Below are 19516 nucleotides of genomic sequence, written 5' to 3'. Positions count from 1 at the left end.
ACAGAATGAAATAAGAACGAATCAACGAGTATTCATTGTTAGTGTTTATTTTATTTTTGTTTTCATAATTTCCAAAGGAAACTTATAATACAATCTCTTAAATTAATAGAGAAACTTTCTTTATCTCTAGTCACTAACTACATTTTTGTTCGAAAATAACTTGTGTAGTTTAAATTGCTTGAAATTTAATAGACAATTTGAATTTACTAGCCATTATCCTATAAAAAGTATCGATAGTAATGTTTGAAAAAATTAACAAAAAGCATACTTTTCTCAGACCTGATTTTTCCTATTAAAAATATATTTTGCGAGGAATAACTTATATTAGCATAAATGTAAGTTAGTGACTTTTGGTAGAACATAGACGATATATTGTATATACATAGATATATATTTATACTTATTCTTGTAATTACGATACGAACAAAAGAGATAGGAAAAAAAAGAGAGAGAGAGAGAGGGAGGGAGAACAAAAAGATTAAATAAGCGATCGAGCCAAGAGGTCCTTCTCTCCTTCTGTTTCCGCTAGCAAAAGAAAGGAGGAAGGTAAAGGTGAGGCAAGGAAGGACAGGAAGGAGTGGCAAGGGGGTTGAGGAGGTAATGTGGCGCGGTCGAAGAAATCGCAGTCTTTTCGGTAGGATTCACGAAGCGTGCATGACGGAAATGCAACTCTGCGGTCGTGCCGCGATGGCACGAAACGTGACGAAAGAGAAAAAGGATCTTTCAAACGCGGAGGGGGAATAGTAGAAGAAGAAGAAGAAGAAGAAGAAGAAAGAGAAGATCAAGAGAAAGAAAAGACAAAGAAAGAGAAGAAGAAGATGAAGAAGAAGAAGAAGAAGAAGTAGTAGTAGTAGTAGTAAGGAGAAGTAGGAGGAAGAAGTGGAGATGGAAAAGGGGGAACGTAGAAGAGAAAAGGGGGACGAAAGAAATCTGGTTGTGTGTAGGAAAGAGGACCGAAGGCTATCGGAGGGGGAGAGACGCGAGAGAGTTTGCCCGAGCAATGGGCCGAAACAAGAAGCTTGGGACCGAGCTAGGTGCAGCTTTCTCTACCTTTCCCTCCTTCTTTCCCCTCCCCATTTTTCTTCCCTTTTCTCTTTTTGGTCTATCTATCTCTCTTTTTCTCTCCTTCTGCTCGCGCGAGCGTGATTACGGTCCTGTCATATTTTACTGGATCGCCGGTGCACGATGCCACCGGCTCCGATAAAATTGCTACGTCTTGTACTCCACGAGTATACGAAATACATGCGCTCAAGCTAAACGCTGGGCTTGCTCTTTCTTTCTTACTTTCTTTTTTTTTCTTGTCTTTTTCCCTCTCTCTCTCTCTCTCTTTCTCCCTTTTTATTTATCTTTCTATCTCTCTTTCTCATGTAATATTGCTCGCCTTTTAATTGATACAAACGAAAAATGAATATAAAAAATAAAAAAGAAGAGAGTGATGCGTGGATACGAACGATAAACGGAGATGAATAAAAAGAAGAAGAGAAAAAAATTCCGTTCTAGGGTGTGTAAAATAAATATTTGAACATTTTTCTTTATTTCTATTTTGATGAACGATAGTGATGACAACAGTGGCAACGCTGACCGAGATGACGATAAAAGGTTGATAAGCGACAACTGCGAAATTAGGTTCTCGTTAGTGCGAAATAATGCATCGGGCAAGTTATCGTCACCCGACGTTGCTACGAAAAGATAAGGCGTACCCGTTTATTTGTCGGTCCTTGTATTTACAGACTATGATAGAGATTAACTTATCGTTTCGTTAGAAACTCACAAGGAGCCCACTGTACTGTCAGCCAACACTATGTCAATATTATTTCAACGAGTACTATGTTGCGAATGACGTTTCGAATTGCAACCGATGCTTTCGATATTGAAGACATAAAGAAAACGAATAATGTGTGTACACGTTTGTATATAATTATGACAATGGACTCTATGAGTTAGCAAATTGAAAATATTCATTTTATAATTTATTTGATATTAAAAATTTATATTAATATTTTATGTACAAACAAATTTGATTGCAGATTGCATACAAGTTTGATCGATATTGCTTATTGTGTTAGTAGATATGTTATGTAATTTTTAATAAAAATATGAAACAATACTTAATCTAAATGAAGAGTATATAATATATAATATGCTTTATAAATGAACTGTAATGGTAAATTCGACTAAAAGGCTTTCTATAAATAAAAAGAAAAAAGATGTTCATAAATAAATTATACAATTAATGCTTTTGTACATAGTCCATATACATCGCGTCCATATAAATCGCAAAATAATGAATACAATTAAAATTATTTTTAATAAATTTATAGGAAATGATAAGATATGAAAAAATCATTATTCTCTAGCATATTTCTACGATATATATTAATTCATGACCCTCACCAGGAACAATAAAAAGAGAAAAATACATATATAGCAAAAGCCGGTCCTTCCGTTGCGACACTTAAATTATTAATGCCAGTTTCTCGTGTTCGCTCATGTAACATTTATGCGCGCGATTCTCGAAACGACCAGTCGAGCATGATACGTTGATTCGTTTTAAGGGGTTATATCCACTTGCGAGGCAGAAAAAACGCGTTTTTTTGTGAATTTTTTCCGACGAGGCATTTTATTTTATACATTAATTGAAAAAATGTACTTAAAGAGAATTTAATGTACTTTAACAATCAGCGGTTTATTTAAAAAAATATTGGATCCCCTAGCTCCTGTAGATGATCTGCGGAGAGACCTCCAAAAAAAGTGCTTGGCGGTGTACAAGATATCTCTGGTCCAAATTATCTGAAAACCAAAAACCAAAAATATTTAGTTTTATAATAAATAAATACAGGTAATGATCGAAGGTTCAGTCAAAATTTTGATTTTTGACAAAATGGCGGCTGTTCAAAAAAAAAATTCAGTTTTTCATGAAAATTTTTCACTTCAAAGTGGCTTAAAAAATCGAAATTATTGTCCAAAACCTTATTCCTTCGATCATTACCTGAAAAATATATCTGAGTAAGTCGTGTGAAAATTTCAAACCGATCGGTTTAGCGGTTTCGGAGAAATTTTGTACACCGACTCTGAAAACACGGTTTCGAGATAAACGCGTTTAAAGTTTCGGGAATGATTTACACTAAATTAAAAATTTTTTTTTTCAACTTACATCGTGTCATCTATTCCAGTACCATAAGAGGAACCCTCTACTTCGTCGTTTGCATCCAAAATGTTTAGTTGTTGTTGTCTACGAGCCATTGTCCCCTCGCGCGTCGACCCTTGCGCTCTTGCGTCCGAAATTGAGATGCGCTCTGCGTCCTCTTTACTCACGAAGGAATGAGCATTGGGTCCAAGTGATAATCCCATAGCACTCATATAATAAAGAAGAGATGTTTTACCTTCATTAAAGACCCCGGCTGCAATGTTTGCAGCTATTTCCACAATTTTAGAGCCAGCTGGAATAATTTTTGGAGTTATTTTCCATATCAGCTGATTATAACTTTCATTATTGTTCTGGGTAAAACCACCAACGCATCGTTCCAATAATTTTTTGTTACTTAGATCTTCGTAAATTGGAAAAATAGCTGTTGCAACATCAGGTGGTAAGGCCTCATAATCAAACTGCTATCATCATATTCCACGGTTTTCGGATTAAAAACGTTCTTCCGTTTATTTCTTCGAGACAACTGTTCACTGGAAGTTCTACGAGTTTCTCTGCTAATTTTACGAGGCATTTTTTACTTTAATTAATTAAACTATACACACTGAGAAATACACAAACTGAACAAAAACACAACTTGTCCACGTGGAAGATCACTTTTAACTGATGAGTTCACATATTTTTAACTTAAAATTCCTCAACATAGGTTTCACGTATAAACTAGACCTTTTGTATTATTATCTTAGGGTCCCAAACACAATATAAGTCGAGATCAAAAGTATAGCGGCTACCAGAAACAGCTGCTACTCCGGCTCGTGCTCCGCCTACTTTCGAACGCTCGGAGACGTTCTTACTAATACGCTCATATCTCCGAAACTAATTGTCGGATCGATTTGAAATTTTCAGAGAATATTCTTGAATATATTTACATTCAAAAAATGAAAAAAAAAAAAAAAATTTTTTTTAAAATCACAAGTGGATATAACCCCTTAAGCGAATTCACTTGACCCGCGCAGTAAACCGTGGCGGAAATAAATATAGTAGGGGTTGTAGCCCGGGGACCATGATGGCCATCGCGTTTTAGGAAATTCTTTTCTTCATCTTATGCGCACCATCATTTATGTGTGAACGAAGATTCTTGTTACAACGATATATTATTCTTTGCAATTTGTATTGACATATTTTACAACAATTTTCATAAACATCAATAATTTCTTACTTTTTTTTTTTAAATTATGTCATCGCAAAAGTTTCTTGTATTTTTTTAATGAGTTTTACCTGCCGTATATTTTTTATTTTACGTTATAAAGTAATAATACAGCAGAATGGATTGTAAATAATTAAATAAAATAATATAAAATATAAAGAATATTGTATGTGTGTAACTTATAAAAAAAGATCAAGAAACTTTTGTAACGTGTCTTAATTCTTTCTGTTCTTCTTTAAAAAAAACTTTTAGAATTTTATTCTAATTTGACAAAATATATAAAGTTTTCGTAAATCTCGCGATGAGAAAGATGACGATACAATTATTTCATAATCATCATTTATTGTTAGTGTCAAATCGGTAAAAATTGGTGGAAGATTGGGAAGAAATCGTAGAACAAAAGCTATTGTGAATATCGTAACGGACCATCTTGGTCTTCGTTCTGCCGACCTTTTGGATAGCTTGCGGCTATAATACGAGAAATGTTCGCATAATACCACAACATATCTTATATTAACGGTAAAAAAAATAGCGGATACTGGATTATGGCATAGCTCAGGGCAGACATAAGTTTTTGAATTGGACTAAGCAACGATTGAAAATCTTCAAAAATATTCTTCAGATGATTTTATGCGTGATTTTGAAATATTATATCATTCTAATTTATTCAAGTAATTGATGCGATTTAATTTGTAGTGTTAATATTAACACAAGATTTATTACCAACATGATAAAAACAAAATAACTAATTTTTTCATATGTGAGGAAAAAAAGATGAGAATTGTATAAATTTAAATTAAAAACAGACCTATATAAAAGGCCATTAATAATTAATATTAATAAACGTATAATACATATATACACAAAATTTCATTATAATAATCGTTGGAGAAAACTTCCGGCGGTGAGAAAGCCTTTCGATGCGTCTGGCTAGTGTCTGGATCGCGTCTGGATCGCGTCTGGTGTACGTCGAGAACGTGTTTGTACGGAGTCTAGTAGGCCATGATAATGAATCTCGTCGTTAGAAAACGAGACAGTGGCCCTGAGAATTACCATGGAAGTAATAGTTCGTCCTTCGACGGTTTCACGAGTGAATTTGCGGTTTAAGAAAGACGAGTCAAGAAATGCGGTCAAGATCAATTTGAGTTCTTGGTCTAACGTCCTTCTAACATTCTTATTAGTACAAATACTAGAGATTACGTAAAGTATCTACGTAATAATCTTTGAATAACACAAAGGTTTCTTGTTCTTGAAAGACTTCTTTTTTCTAATGGGAACGATGTTTTATTGTATTAGTGACGCGTTTAGATGAAAGGATTAGAACAACGTATATGCTGTATAACCCTATGTAAATGTAAATGTGAATGTCTGTATGTGTTTTGTGTGTCTCGTAACGTGTCTCGCCAGACTGGCATAGTCCCCCATTTAAACGAAGCGTTAGAAAGCGAAGCGAGTTACGCTTGGCTCTGACCATGAACGTGCGTTAGAAGGAGAAAACCAGGACGTACACGATGGTAGGGGATAGCCACGGCGTGCATCGGAGAAGTCGGCCAAGTTCAACGGAAAGACGAACCTTCATGCACGAGTGCGCTTACGCATGAACGTGAACACTACGTACATCATCCTTCTTTTCATTCCATCCCTTCCCTTCCCTTTCCTTTCCTTCCCATCCCATCCCATTTCACCCCATCCCATCCCTTTGATTTCATTCTATACGATCCAAAAAAAATGTTCATTCTTTTATTTTATCCTTAAATCTCAAATGATGATCGAAATATAGACGCGATTGATTTACATTCCAAAACGAGGAAGTTCAAAAACTGTTTCATGACGCGGGCATCAAATAAAGATATGGTAAATGTGTCGGTTTAATTTTAGAAACGAATGCGCATAACTACGAGAGCGTGCCATTGCGTCGTCTGGTAAGTTTGATTTTAATTACGCCAGATGTCGTGACAACTGAATCAGACTTAAGAATAATGATAGATTATATTAAAATAAATAATAAATAAAAACACAAAATGAATGATTATGCAAGTTGTTGATACTTATATTAATAATCATTATAATATTGAAGAAAAACAAATCTTTATAAAAGCAAGTATTATTGTTTCTCTTTGGTTTTTGGTCATTTTTATAATTTTCGCTTATGTTTAAGATTTCGGATAGTTTCTAATTTACGTAATGTTGTGACGCATTTTTGTAAATTTTGCCCTTCCCTCTGAACGAGACGACAACGTAACCACAAAGCGATAAAGCTTGGCATATATACGTGTCAACGTTTCGTCTAGGAAGGGGCTCTCTCGTTGCGAGTGGAACGAGACATCCTGTTTACTTTAATCCGTCTAGACGTTGCGCTCGAACCGTAATTGCTGCATTTATATATGCATCTGGTCGAAGTACATTTCGGCGAATTCGTTAGGAATCGTTATACGTGAAACTAACAGAACTAAGGTTGTCAAGTAGTTACCAATGAAAAAAATATAGTATACACATCCGTACGTATATCGTTCAAAATAAGATTATATAGATTATTTTCGAGGAGAAAATGAGTTAAACGCGATTACGTTGATTTTCGATAATTTTCGATATAGAATGCACGTTGTTGCTATTTCGATCGAATAAATTTGATCCCGAAGAAATAGACAAAAATTGATTACATTTTGTATAACTAGGATTATCAGAAAATAAGACCACGTGCTTGATGACTTCATGCTAGAGTTAGAAAAATAGTTATGGCCACTTAAAATGGACACAAAAAGGAGACAACAAGTAAAGAAAAGAAAAACTCGTTTCTCGATAGGTAGACTTCCGGCGACTCGTTTTATCTCGGCGCGCCAAAATCGAAAGGACGTCGTGTTGCGCAATCTGTTCAGAATAATAAAAAGCCAGCGCGAAGATTCAAACGTCTATTGTTGGTAAGAGCGTTAGGAACGAGAAGTCAAGGTTGCGATGATGATGATCCTCCTCTTCCTCCTCCTCCTTCTCCTCGTCGCCGTCGTTGTAGCGTGCCGTGCTTTGACCGTCTGTAACTCCTAACGGTCTCATAGTGTAATCCGAATTACGAAATAATGCTCGGACTCCCTTCTTCGTTTCTCCTCTTTTTCTTTCTCTCGCTATGTGCGAATGTGTGAGAATGTGTTAGTATACGAGCGCGCACGCGCGTATGTCGTCGACCTTGGCTGCTCCGAACAAAAGATGTAGAAAAGGAGCGCGTCGTTAAAATGATTTTAATGCGTCGCCAACGTTTCTCCGTCGACGTACATAATTTGCAGGCGAATTAAGGCCTTCTGGCAACATCGACGAGACTCTTTCTAATAGCAGCGGGCCCGCTGCGCGCCTTTTATCGCGATACTCTCTCGACGTTCATTACTTTGCTGGTATTGTAATATATATATATATGTATGCACATGCGTGTTTGGATAAAAATCAATATGCTCTTATTAATTAAATGAAAAAAAATTATTGCTATTATATCTTCTACGAAATTCTTATTAATTCAAGGCAAGACTTCAAATATCTTATGAATAATAGATAGAAGAATATTTTTCGATAGAATTCAATAGGATTAAGTTAGTTTGTTTCGACCGAGCTATCAAGGCCGTTTATTCTTTTTTTTCTCTTTCTCTCTCTCTCTCTCTCTCTCTCTATTTCTCTTTCTTTGGAGTTCCGACCGTCTGGAAGATCTAATGGTGTCTAGTCTTAGACGAAGAATGTCCCCTTTCACTTCTGTTACCTGCTAAACAAAAAGGGAAAAACAACTTTATTAAAAGGATATGTCTATGAGATGGCTATGAAAAAAGCTTTATAAATAACGTCTATCTTTGAGAATCGTAATATCTATAGACAAGGACGTGTCCTTTTTTTTGGTGTTTTCATCTATCTGATTTTGTGTAGCAATCGATTATTTTAAAATTGGTTTTATATAGGTGTTAACGACGTCAATAAATATGTTCAAAAAGGCTTAAAAACTCGGATTTTTTACACACTCATATATATTTCATGTATTTAGATGCGTAAATTAAGAATTTGCCAATAAGAAACTTTCTGAGTAATGAACTTTCTAATTATGAATATAAGCGTTATAATATAAATACAAGAATCTATAGGAGTTTTATGTGTATGTATGTATGTGTTGGTATGCGATGAATGATAAAAATACAAGGAAAAACGTTATATCTTTATCCATGTGCAATCTAATTGTAAGTTAGTTCGACAAAGGAAAAACTATTCTGTATTATATGTTTGTCTCTTTTACCTAAAAGGGCCTTGAATGTGTCAAAACTGTCCAATTCAAAACGTTCCCTTTTTCCGTGCGTTTTTCTTCCAGATTGTAGAATGTTCACGCAAAAATATATTATATACAAAAATTGAAAAAAAATATCCGCGATTAGGGATATTTTATATGTATTAACCAGACGTCATTCATTAGAAATCTTCGAAATCTTTTCATTCATTTTTCTTTAACACATTCAGCGCCGAATTTATTATGATTTTATTTCATGCCGTCATCCAATATTCAATATAATACATGCTAATGCATATAAAATATTACACGTAAATGAACGCTGTATTATACTTTATTAATAATTTTAATAAAATAATATATTTTTAATATCAATTATATATAACAATACAATTAATAAAATGTTGCATAATCATCCATTGGTTATTGACGCGACCCCGAACGACGAAAAACATTGATATTTCATCAATCAATGATGATAGGCTGACGTGGAGCTTGAGGTGTTTACTTGTTCTTTAAAGAAACAAATTTCAAAGACAATATATCGTTAGAAACAAGAAATGCATATATAATTAACTATGAAGGATAGAAAAAAGATCGACAATATAATATAATCGTATCATTATCGAAAGATTGTAATAGTAACAAATTTGTACTCGATCGCCGCGTCCGATGATTTTGCGATCATCATCATGATCATCATCATCATCATCGGGCCTTTCTAAATACGACATTCTTGGCCGTGTTCGCCGTAACGTCGCGGGTTCTCTAACGCGCGTGCGTTGCCTACGAAAAAGAATCGAGAGAGAGAGAAAGAGAGAGCGTGGGTCTCTCTTTCTCTTTTTTTTCTTTCTTTTTTTTCTTTCGTTCTCTCTATCGTAGTCGTGTCTCTCTACCGGTGACCTTCGTCGTGTCACTAACCTATGTTACCGTGCAGACATCGTCTAACGCGCGCTATCGCGCCCGCCGAAACACGGACAAGGCGTCTCTTTATGTCCCAACGAGTCGACGACGAGTGCGCGAGTATTACAGAGTGAGAAGAGTAGTTCGAGGAGCCACCGTCTACCCTCTTCTCCTCTTCTCTTCTCTTCATTACTCACTCTCTAACACTCTTCCATCTCCAATTCACCACCACCAAACACTTCCCACCCCTTCCACCTTTCACCCTTCTTCCTGGCTTTCGCGCGTTCGCGCTCACTCGTTCGCTCAGTTAATGATATTCGAGACACACTAGAAACAGAAAGAAAGGAAAAGAAAGAAAGAGAGAGAGAGAGAGAGAGAGAGACAGCTGGTCAGACTTCCGTCTGTGATAGGAACCTTGAACTAGCGCCAACGACAACGCCAAGCACTGCCTATGTATTCGTCACGAGTGGGCGAGAAAACTATTTGTCCTCACCATTGGTAGATCTTTACCACTTTGTTCTCCAAAAGGGTACCTACTTCGATGACCCCTCTTTCTTTCTTTCTTTCTTTCTTTCTTTCTTTCTCTCTCTCTCTCTCTCTCTCACGATTTTTTGTTTTCTTTCTTATTTAGTCTCTGCGTCATCAAAGTAAAAGATAAACTAAACGTTGTACGTTTTGGCAAAGAAGAAGAAGACCTCTTCGATCTCGAATAGATTGTACGTTCTTGAAAGACGATCCATTGTTTTCGAGATTAAACGTTGACCGTCGTCCATGGACCGTCGAGAAATATCGAAAAGGATCCGATACAAAGGGAGGAAAAATGGTCTCGTCGTTTCGATAAGTCTTCTTTTTTTTCTTTTTCTTTATTTCTTTCTTTCTTTTTATCTATCTATCTTTCTCAAACGAATGAACAAACGAACGGCAGGTAGCGCAGAACTGGCTTGGCTGTTATTCTTTTAGCATATATGTATGTATAATGTTATACATATGCATGTTTATATATATATATATAAAAGTATCTAAATAGCTATATATACACATCCAAATATACATACATATACATACATACATACATACGTACACTTACGTACCAAACGTCATTCGTTCAGTGGTTTTCTTCTAACTGGCGAACGTGGTTCTCGCGAAACGAACGTTCGCCGAGGTCTACGACCACTGGTCAATGACGAGTATTAGACTCAAGGCCGAATTAGAGCGAGCAAATATCTGCCGAGCGTTCGGCGACGTCGTGGTTTGACCGTCTGCAACCTCTCGATGTAATCTCCGAATGACGATGATGTGTAAAGAGAGAGAGAGAGAGAGAGAGAGAGAGTGAGTGAGTGTGTGAGTGAGAGATCTTCATCGATGTCTGTATGATCTTCTACCGGTTCTTGGTATTTATCTATTGATCGAACGTCCGATCGTTTTCTAATTAAAAACGCATTACCATTATCGCAACGAGTGTGTCTCTGTTCTGGTCTCGTACAAGTTTATCTCTTTCGAACGTACTCTAATACAATTTGTTTTAATCGAATTTGAGATAATAATACGTATATTCATAGAGGCAGTTTTTATTAACACGTTAAGTGGTACGTCAGTCCTTAGGGACTGACAGTGAACTTTCTGTTTAGGCGGCGTCAGTTCCTGGGGACTAATAGTAGACTTTTCGTTTAGATGGCGTGCACGGGTCTTAGGGACTAACAGCGAACTTTTCAATGGTCGACATGAATGATGTTATAATTTTTATGAACTTTATTAAAACACTTTAAGCAAAGACGTGGTTGAGATTTGCACATATTACAGTGCCAGTGGTAGTGATCATTCGCTGCCGCCTGAACGGAAAGTATACCAAAATCGACGCCTCACTCAACGGGTTAACAGTGTTAGAGATAAATCTAATGAAATATTTAAGCCGTTTATTTTGAAAGTAGCCTAAGACCATTTGTCAGTTGTTTGTTGTTGACAGTAATAATATGTTCCACCTGGAGTTAGTTGTTATCAAAATAGACTTAGGTCATTTTCAAAATAAACGGTTCATTTATGTTCACAATTGATTCCTGTATAACGCGAATTCTCTTGAAGTTTTAATTTCTATAAAGCGCTAACAAAAATTGCGACTATTGTTTTTATATAAAGCAATTCCTCGTACAACGCGTTATATAATAGGTACGATCATTATTCGCGTTTAATCGAATTTGCATTAATCGAGCAATAATCTTTGATCATTTTTTTTCTAGACCTCTATATCATCAGGAATAGTGTGCGGAAAAGAAGAATTGAAGAAATTAAAAAAGAAAAAATCGTGCTATAGGATGATAAAGGTTGGTACAAGATTTTCTATAAAGCGAATTCATTGGGCCAAACAAGTTCACAAAATATTGCACACCTAAGACCGGTCAAGTACTGTCTTGGAAGTTTCGAAGCGTCGTCGATGCGAAGCAAAGGTGAAAGGCCTGGAATATGGGACACCGGCAAAACTCGTCTACGTGGTATCCTTTTCTCGTTGGCCGTAGTACGCGTTCTCGTGATGTTCGTTGAGGAGGAGGGTGATTGCGGGGTATTGGCTGAGGGATTGGAAGGGTGGGATGAGTTCTCGCAAACCAGGACTGAACGAAGATACCAGAGGAACGGATCTTAGTCGATCCTTTTACGGAACGGAACAATCTTACTCTTTCTTTTCATTTTTTTTTTTTCTTCTTTCCTTTCTCTTCAATGTAGGTTCGTAACAGAACGTAATTAGAACGTACGATATATAATATTAATGTTTACGAGTTAATTATTTTTCTCCATAACACGTTCTATTTTTCTTTTACATATATATGTATATATATTCCTTTATGATATCAGGTATAATTAGAATCATCTTACGATCATTGGAACATCGATGAGTTTTGAACTTGGCGCGTACCGTTAACGATTGTCATAATCGATGCACGTAATGTAACGTTGCTGCTTAGACGTGACCTGTTAATGTTTCAATTCGCTGTACTTCTAAGTTTGCCGATTTTTACATCACTAATACTCGTACGCCACGACCGACTTACAGTACGAGAACTCGAATAAGGACACGTCCATCCGGTTTATTTCCACTTCTCTCCTGGTACTTGAGATACCATAGATGGATAAGGCTATTCGTGAAATCTAATTAAAAAGTTACAGGAAGCACCCTTTGCCTTTGGCTTTTCCATGGCGTTTCGAGTGTTCACACGAGAGCCTTTTGAACCTTATATACATGTACTGGCGACGGGAAACTTTTGATCGTTTATCAGCTTGTGCGCTTTCCTTCGAGTTTCCGCGCCGAGGATTACGGACGTTTTCGTTTTATCCGATGTATGAATTTGATTCACCCTTTATTCGAAGCGTATCCACCTCTTCGATTCTCCTACCTCAGACACTATCTCATAATGACATTAATTTAACAAACGGAGTGTAAATAACGTGTATAATAACACGATAAAAATTCATTCTACGATATTAATATCTCTTAGCGTTATAAGTGCCTAATATTATATATTATTAACATTTATATGTTAATCATTAAGAGGAAATTGCAATACATTCCTCTCTACAAGTATTTCGTTAGTTATGTCGAAAATATAAAAATATAAAGTAGAAAGAGAAAGAAATAATGAAGACCATTTATAAACGAAATAATAATTCGAATAAGATGTTTCCAAGTTTGATTTTTCTATTGAATTTCTCTCTCTCTCTCTCTCTCTCTCTCTCTGGATGGTAGGTAGACCACCTCATCATCATCATCGTGACTAACTTGTGGCTCGGTGTGCCGATCTAACAGAAAAGGAACGGAGAGACGCACCATATAGGAGCAATGCCCCTTGGGTCAGGGTCAGTAGCCTTTGGCACGGGTCCACCACGAAGAGACGAGTGTACGAAAATGTGTGCGCGCGAGCGCGCACGCTCGCTCGTTCATTCGTTCGTCGTTCGTTCGCTCGTTCGCTAATCTTCTACTCTTTCTATTGGTTATCCCTTTTTTCCATAATATATATTTTATCAAATGAAAACAATAGAACAAAATCTTTGGATTTAGGACTATGGATTCTTAGCAAATTGTTAATGGGTTGTTCATTTTTATTATTTTGACCAAGTCCAAATTATGCTTTAGGAAAGAATAAGACTGACACCGGAAGAATAAAACAAAAACCAGTCGTATACATACTCACATACTTACACATTAATAGGAGGTAGGTATTTCCTTTCCAAAAGTCGCGATGGTAGACAAAGACAAGCGAATACCAATGACCTCGTTATGCAAAACCTATGTACGTCTCATCGTTCGTAGCAAGAAAATACATTTGTCCTTTTGACTTTTGCCGAATTTCTCTAGCTCGGTAAGATGTTAAAGTATAAAGTTTAATAGTCTTCCTGCGTGCTCCCGGATATGTTCAAATATATATTTATGCGCATATGCATTAGCCTGACTTGAGAAATGTTAACATAATATATATTGTATAAATTCATTATTAATCAAATGATATATAAAGATATAAGTATATAATATATATATATAGAAATAAGAAAAATTATTGAAAATTTTGTGTAATCGTGCGAAAGAAGGAACGTAATAGCACGTGAAAGCTTTACATTTGTTCTAACGTGTGTTGAAAACTAGCGTGACTGGTTGCTTGGTTGGCTGGCTGGCTGGCGTTCTTCGACCGTAGCAACCTTGACCTAAGCCCGTCTAATAAACATGCCGTCTAACGTAAGTCTAGGCCGCGTCTAGCCAAGCGGCACGTGACTAACGTGTTTTTTATCGCTTCAAAGATCTCTCATTCTCTAGTTTCTTTCTATATATTTCTATCTATTACCTTTCTATATTATATCTCGTTATATTTATCCACGTTATTTATTTCGTTAAACGAATACATTAATATCTAACACGAATAATGTAATACTTATAAAAATATATTACGCGAACGAGAATAAAATATTTAAGAACGTATAGGTTCGTTAATAATCAAGAGGAAAAAAAAGTTACTTGTGCCCGCTTGGTAAAGTCAATGCTAAGTGATTTACTTTGAATTCAATGGCTCTTTAATGCGGCCACGTCGCGGATGCGTACGTTGTTCGTTCATTTCCATAACCTGATTTTGCAGAAGAAGCGTCAAACGATTCGAGACTAACGTTATCCCCATTGTATCGATCGTTTTAAAACTATACGAAAGAAAACAACAAATTTGTAGTAAACGTTTTCGTCTCCGGCGTTATTATCGTGTCGAAGTAGAATGGAAATAAATAATAATAATAATAATAATAATAATAATAATAATAATAATAAAGAAAAGAATAAATATAACAACGAAGTGCAACAAAACATTTTTCAAGAATGAATATGATCGTTGAAAAGAATTCCATACACGTTTTAGCAGTTTTCGAAGTAGGTACCGTCGAACGTTGCTTTCCTTTCTCGTTTCTCTTTCTAAGCTTCTTTCTACGGAAGAAATAAATCGCGTTTAAGATCGTTTTTTTCGCTAGTGTCAGCGACAACTTTGGAGAGTCAGAAAAAAGAGAGAAGGAAAGAAACAAAGAAAGAGAGAAAAAGAGATTAAAAAGGAAAGGATAAGAAAGGTGCGTTGGGCAGAACTTGGGGACTCGGCACTGCCTCGTCATTTTCGGTTTCTCCATAATAATACCGATCGTTGGCCACACGTCAGTCGCGGTGACATGTACGAAACCTCTCTGGCATTTCTTTCCCTTCGTTTCATATCCTTATCGCGCATTGCACCCGTCGCGCCAGCTTTCTTGGGTGTCGTTGAACGATCGAGAGCGAAAGAAAAGCAACAAGATTAAAAAAAGTGAAAGAGAGAGAGAGAGAGAGAGAGAGAGACTTATACGTATGATATTCGATTTTTTTTCGGCCAACTATAATACAAACACACGTTTCATTTGAGATAGTGCTATTAAAAACGGGCACGACCATATATACCGATTATCGTATTTCAATCCTTTCCAAAATAAGCTATCGTTACGCTATATTTTTTTGTAAATTAACAAACAGAGCCTTCATCTCACGGAAGAAGAAAGAGCGAAGAAAAGAAGAAAAATAAAGAAAAAGAAGCAGTTAGCAAAGAATGGGCCAGATAGTTTAGCGTAACATCTGGCCCGTCGCCAAAACAGCGTACGACATGCCAGGTCACGGTATTCACCTTTCCTCGCACGAGGTAGCCTTAGAATTCGCCAAGTATTTGTCCTGAGGGCACGTTCTCTCGTACGAATTCTTTACTTCGTTCCGGTAACGAGTCGTTTTGAAAGGAACGACGCGAATGACGTTTAGTTGTGCGAGAGAACAGAAGTAAAAGCTTTTCTATGGTAAAAAGTAAGAAAAAAGAAAAAAAAGAAAAAAAAAGAAAAGAAGTAAAAAAAAGAATACAATATCTTCTTATTATCAGTTTAAGTTTGAGTTTAACAACCAACGGTATATTCATGTCGGTAACGTAACTGTTCGGATAAAAGCAAACTTTTCTAGCCGTCGTACCCTTCGTCTTCACGATCGAAAAAGTCGTTTACAGGGTAGTTAAGTATATCCCTGTTTGGTTTCCACATTTACGCGCGTCATCTATCGAGGGGTTGAAAATACAGTAGGAAAAAGCTCCATCTGACGATGGATCATGATAATCTAAAAAGGGGTTGTTTTAAATGCGACGGTGGCGACCCACATCGCGAATATCTGCAAGTTGACAATATCACTGAATTATGCATGCGCGTTTTTAATTCGGTAATCAATAGTAAAAACCGCCCATACATCCCCACCATTTTTCCGCTACTCTGGGAGCACCAATGCCCAGCAACGAACAACCCTCTTTGATCATACAAGGGAGGGGCTGCCAAACGACTGTTCTCTTTCTCTCTCTCTCTCTCTCTCTCACCCTTTTCTCGATGTCAAATTCGAATATTCTTTTATGTTTATGAACCTGAACGACGATTAGATACTTGAAACACGTATCACGTACTATTTTGAAGTAATAACATTAAACACCTTTTACCATTGGCGATCATCAATGTTTCTCAAGATAATACATCTCTTTCTCGCGGTATTATCCGTTGTATAATCTCGCCTGCTGGATCTTTCCGTACGGCGATCGTCGATTTCTCGTGATTGCAACATTTATTTGTCGCAGCACGAAAGTGAAGCGAATAAAAGCGGCACACGTTGGTCGTGTAGAATGAAGGACGCGAGAGAGAAGTGCAGCGTGCAGGACCGTAATTGCTGTTTATTAAAGCCGATTGCAAAAAACGGGCAGGTGCTCTTTCGTGGAATAAGACGAGTCCCGATAAACTCTCGAAACTGTGTATCTATATATCTATAATAAAAATATTTCTCTCAATATATATATATATATATATATGTACATATTTAGAGATATGTAGATATATGTATGTATTATTTATATATGTACGAAAGATACATATCTTTATATATATAAGTATTAATCTCCTTGCACTTTAATTGAATTTCTCTTATATTAATGTCTCTGATAATTATTTATTTCCATCTTCTCTAACCGCAAGCGATAACTTTCCTAAAATAGAAATTCATTGTCATTTTGTATTTGAAAAGACATCCTTGCTCTCGAGATAATTCTACATTAATTAACCAGTTCCTTAATCTTCTTTTTCTAGATTATAAACAGTCAAATCTATGTACTCGGAATAGAAATTCAATACTCATTTTATTTTTGAAAAGCAGTTCTTGCTTTCAAAATATCTTAATAATAGTTAATTAATTTTCTAATCTTTTGTCTCTATTAGATATTAAACAGTCAAATTTATATACTTAGAATAGAAATTCATTAATTACTTTGTTTTTGGAAATTAATCTTTGTTCTTGGAATAATCTGATAATAGCTAACAAGTCGAATCTATGAATTTTAAGAGATCTATTTATCGCGGTAGTTTATAAAGTTAAAAAGCATGATATCGGGATCTAGAGAGATTTGAATATCATAGTGGTTAATCTATCTCGTTAGCGTTTCGGAGTTCGCGCGTTCGACAATTTTCCTACTGGTAAAATAACGAACAGATCAAACAAGAATTGTTTTACTCTCCTATCCGATAAACGAATGATTAGTGATAATAAATTTACAAGGTGTCCGTTCGAGCACGTAATATAATCTGTCACTGACTTACCCTCCATTCGACTGATCGAAAACCGGTTTCAAACATACTTTTATATGCATATATTACATATATATTTGATGAATATATGTATATATATTTATTTCTTTTTATCCTCACTTGAAATTCTTGGAAAACTTTTCAATATTGTTTTTCTGTTCTTTTACTTGGAAAAATTTATTATTAAAGAAAAAAAATTCAAGGGCTTCGTTAGATCGCAGTTTGCATATTTACGTAGGAAATCATGTTGTAACTCTATATATACGTTTTGTTCTCCATACTTTTCTTCTTAATATTAACGAAATAGTCTCGTTATCAAAGATCGTTACTTGATTTGAAATGACTGCTCGACGTTCATCAGGGGAGGCAGGGGGGTCGGTCCATGTAAAATTTACGTTTAACGTAAAAACATCGATACTCTTTCTCTCTCTCTATCTTTTTCTCTCTCTCTCTGTCTATCTTTCATGCGGTCAATCTGCAAGCATTGAGTTATCGGGCGAGCGGATTAGCGCAGATTCGATTGTGCAATCTGTGCGACTCTTGATAGTTGGATGGAAAAGGTAGAAAAAGGGGGATGGGATTCCTAGTTGTATCTTTGCACGGCCAGTACGGGTGGTAGTGGTAGGGTAGGGATCGTACGATGGTTAAGGGAGGAGATGAGAAAGAGAATAAGAAGGAAGGAAGGAAGGAAGGAAGGAAGGAAGGAAAGTGGTGGTTTGAGAGTGAGCGAGAGGCGGGTAAAGAGGGACGGGGTGACGGGAGTTGAGGGGGGTTCTGAGGGGAGAGCTTGGCTCTCGGTACAGATACAGCATTATGAAAACACGAATGTACTTTTAAATCAATACCACCATCGCGATGTGACGACGACGTTGGTGGGGGCAGCTCGCTTGTATCCAGGAATATACACGACTGAAGGGTGGTGGGCAGAGGGGAGTGTGAGAGAGAAAGAGAAAGAGAAAGAGAAAGAAAAAGGGAGAGAGAGAGAGAGAGAGAGAGAGAAAGAGAAAATACGGAAGAGGGAGAAAGAGCGAGGGCAGTGGGGCTGCTGCCACGAAGTTTCACTATGCCGTAGAGGGCAGAAAGAGAGAAGAGGGAGGGTGGTAACATAGAAGAGAAGCAAGAGGTGAAAGAGGATAGAAGAGAGAGAGAGAAAGGAAAGAAGAGTTGGGAGGGTAGTTGAAAAGTACGGGCCGCGGGGCAACGGTTACATTTTCTTGTAACATCAAACCGATGCCACGTTCCATCCCGCTTTTACTGTTGGCGCCCACGCGTTTTATTACTGCGCGCGAGATAGTCGCGGACGCTTATCGAGGAGCACTTTTTCTCTTTTTTTTCTCTCTTTTTTCTTTTTATTCTTTTTTCTTTTTTCTTTTTCCATTTTTTTTTCTTTTTCTCTTTTTCCTTTTTATCCTTTTTTTCTTCTTCATTGTCGTTATATCCTTTTGCTTCTCACTCTGATTATAATGCTGATTTAATTTTTTTTCTTTTTCCTACCCCATTAGATTATTAGTTATGTATAATAATTATACAAGGTTTTGCGGTATACGCATATTGGGCTTAATTATAATATTATATCGATTAAGTTTCTTCGAGTTTGAATGGATTATTTTCCAAAAGATTCCTTTACGCGTAATCGCGTTTGCAGATATTTGAAATTCGGTACAGATAGATCTCGTTGAGTGTCATGAAATAACAGGACGTATAAAAGTCACGTCCATTGTTTATTTCAACGGAACGTTTTGTCGTCGCTATGCGCGTTTCGATAGGTATACATACCAATATACACACACATATATATATATATATATATATTTTTTTTTTCTTCTTTCTTTTTATTTCTTTTTTTATTTATTTATTTATTTTTTAATTCACTCGTTGATGATCT

The 19516-nt window shown here is 36.3% G+C and overlaps 1 protein-coding gene and 1 long non-coding RNA gene across 2 annotated transcripts in view; both read right to left on the bottom strand.

Moving 5' to 3' along the window:
* Positions 1–2589: 2589 nt before the first annotated feature.
* LOC122519296 lies at positions 2590–4011 on the bottom strand. The gene is made up of 3 exons (XM_043638662.1): positions 4000–4011; positions 3155–3609; positions 2590–2790 (listed from the first exon to the last, which is right to left on the bottom strand). Exons 1-3 carry the CDS (start codon positions 4009–4011, stop codon positions 2787–2789), a joined length of 471 nt encoding a protein of 156 aa, XP_043494597.1. The 3' UTR covers positions 2590–2786.
* A 2429-nt stretch (positions 4012–6440) lies between these two features.
* Positions 6441–19516, bottom strand: part of LOC122520279 — a 33697-nt gene continuing 20621 nt past the window's right edge. Inside the window, exon 3 of the long non-coding RNA XR_006304499.1 lies at positions 6441–8091. This is a non-coding gene — a long non-coding RNA (uncharacterized LOC122520279). The remainder of the gene's footprint in view (positions 8092–19516) is intronic.

Source organism: Polistes fuscatus, unplaced genomic scaffold (assembly GCF_010416935.1).
Source record: "Polistes fuscatus isolate 324 unplaced genomic scaffold, CU_Pfus_HIC Scaffold3, whole genome shotgun sequence".
NCBI classification, from domain to species: Eukaryota; Metazoa; Arthropoda; class Insecta; order Hymenoptera; family Vespidae; genus Polistes; species Polistes fuscatus.
This window is presented reverse-complemented; position numbering and strand designations above follow the sequence as displayed.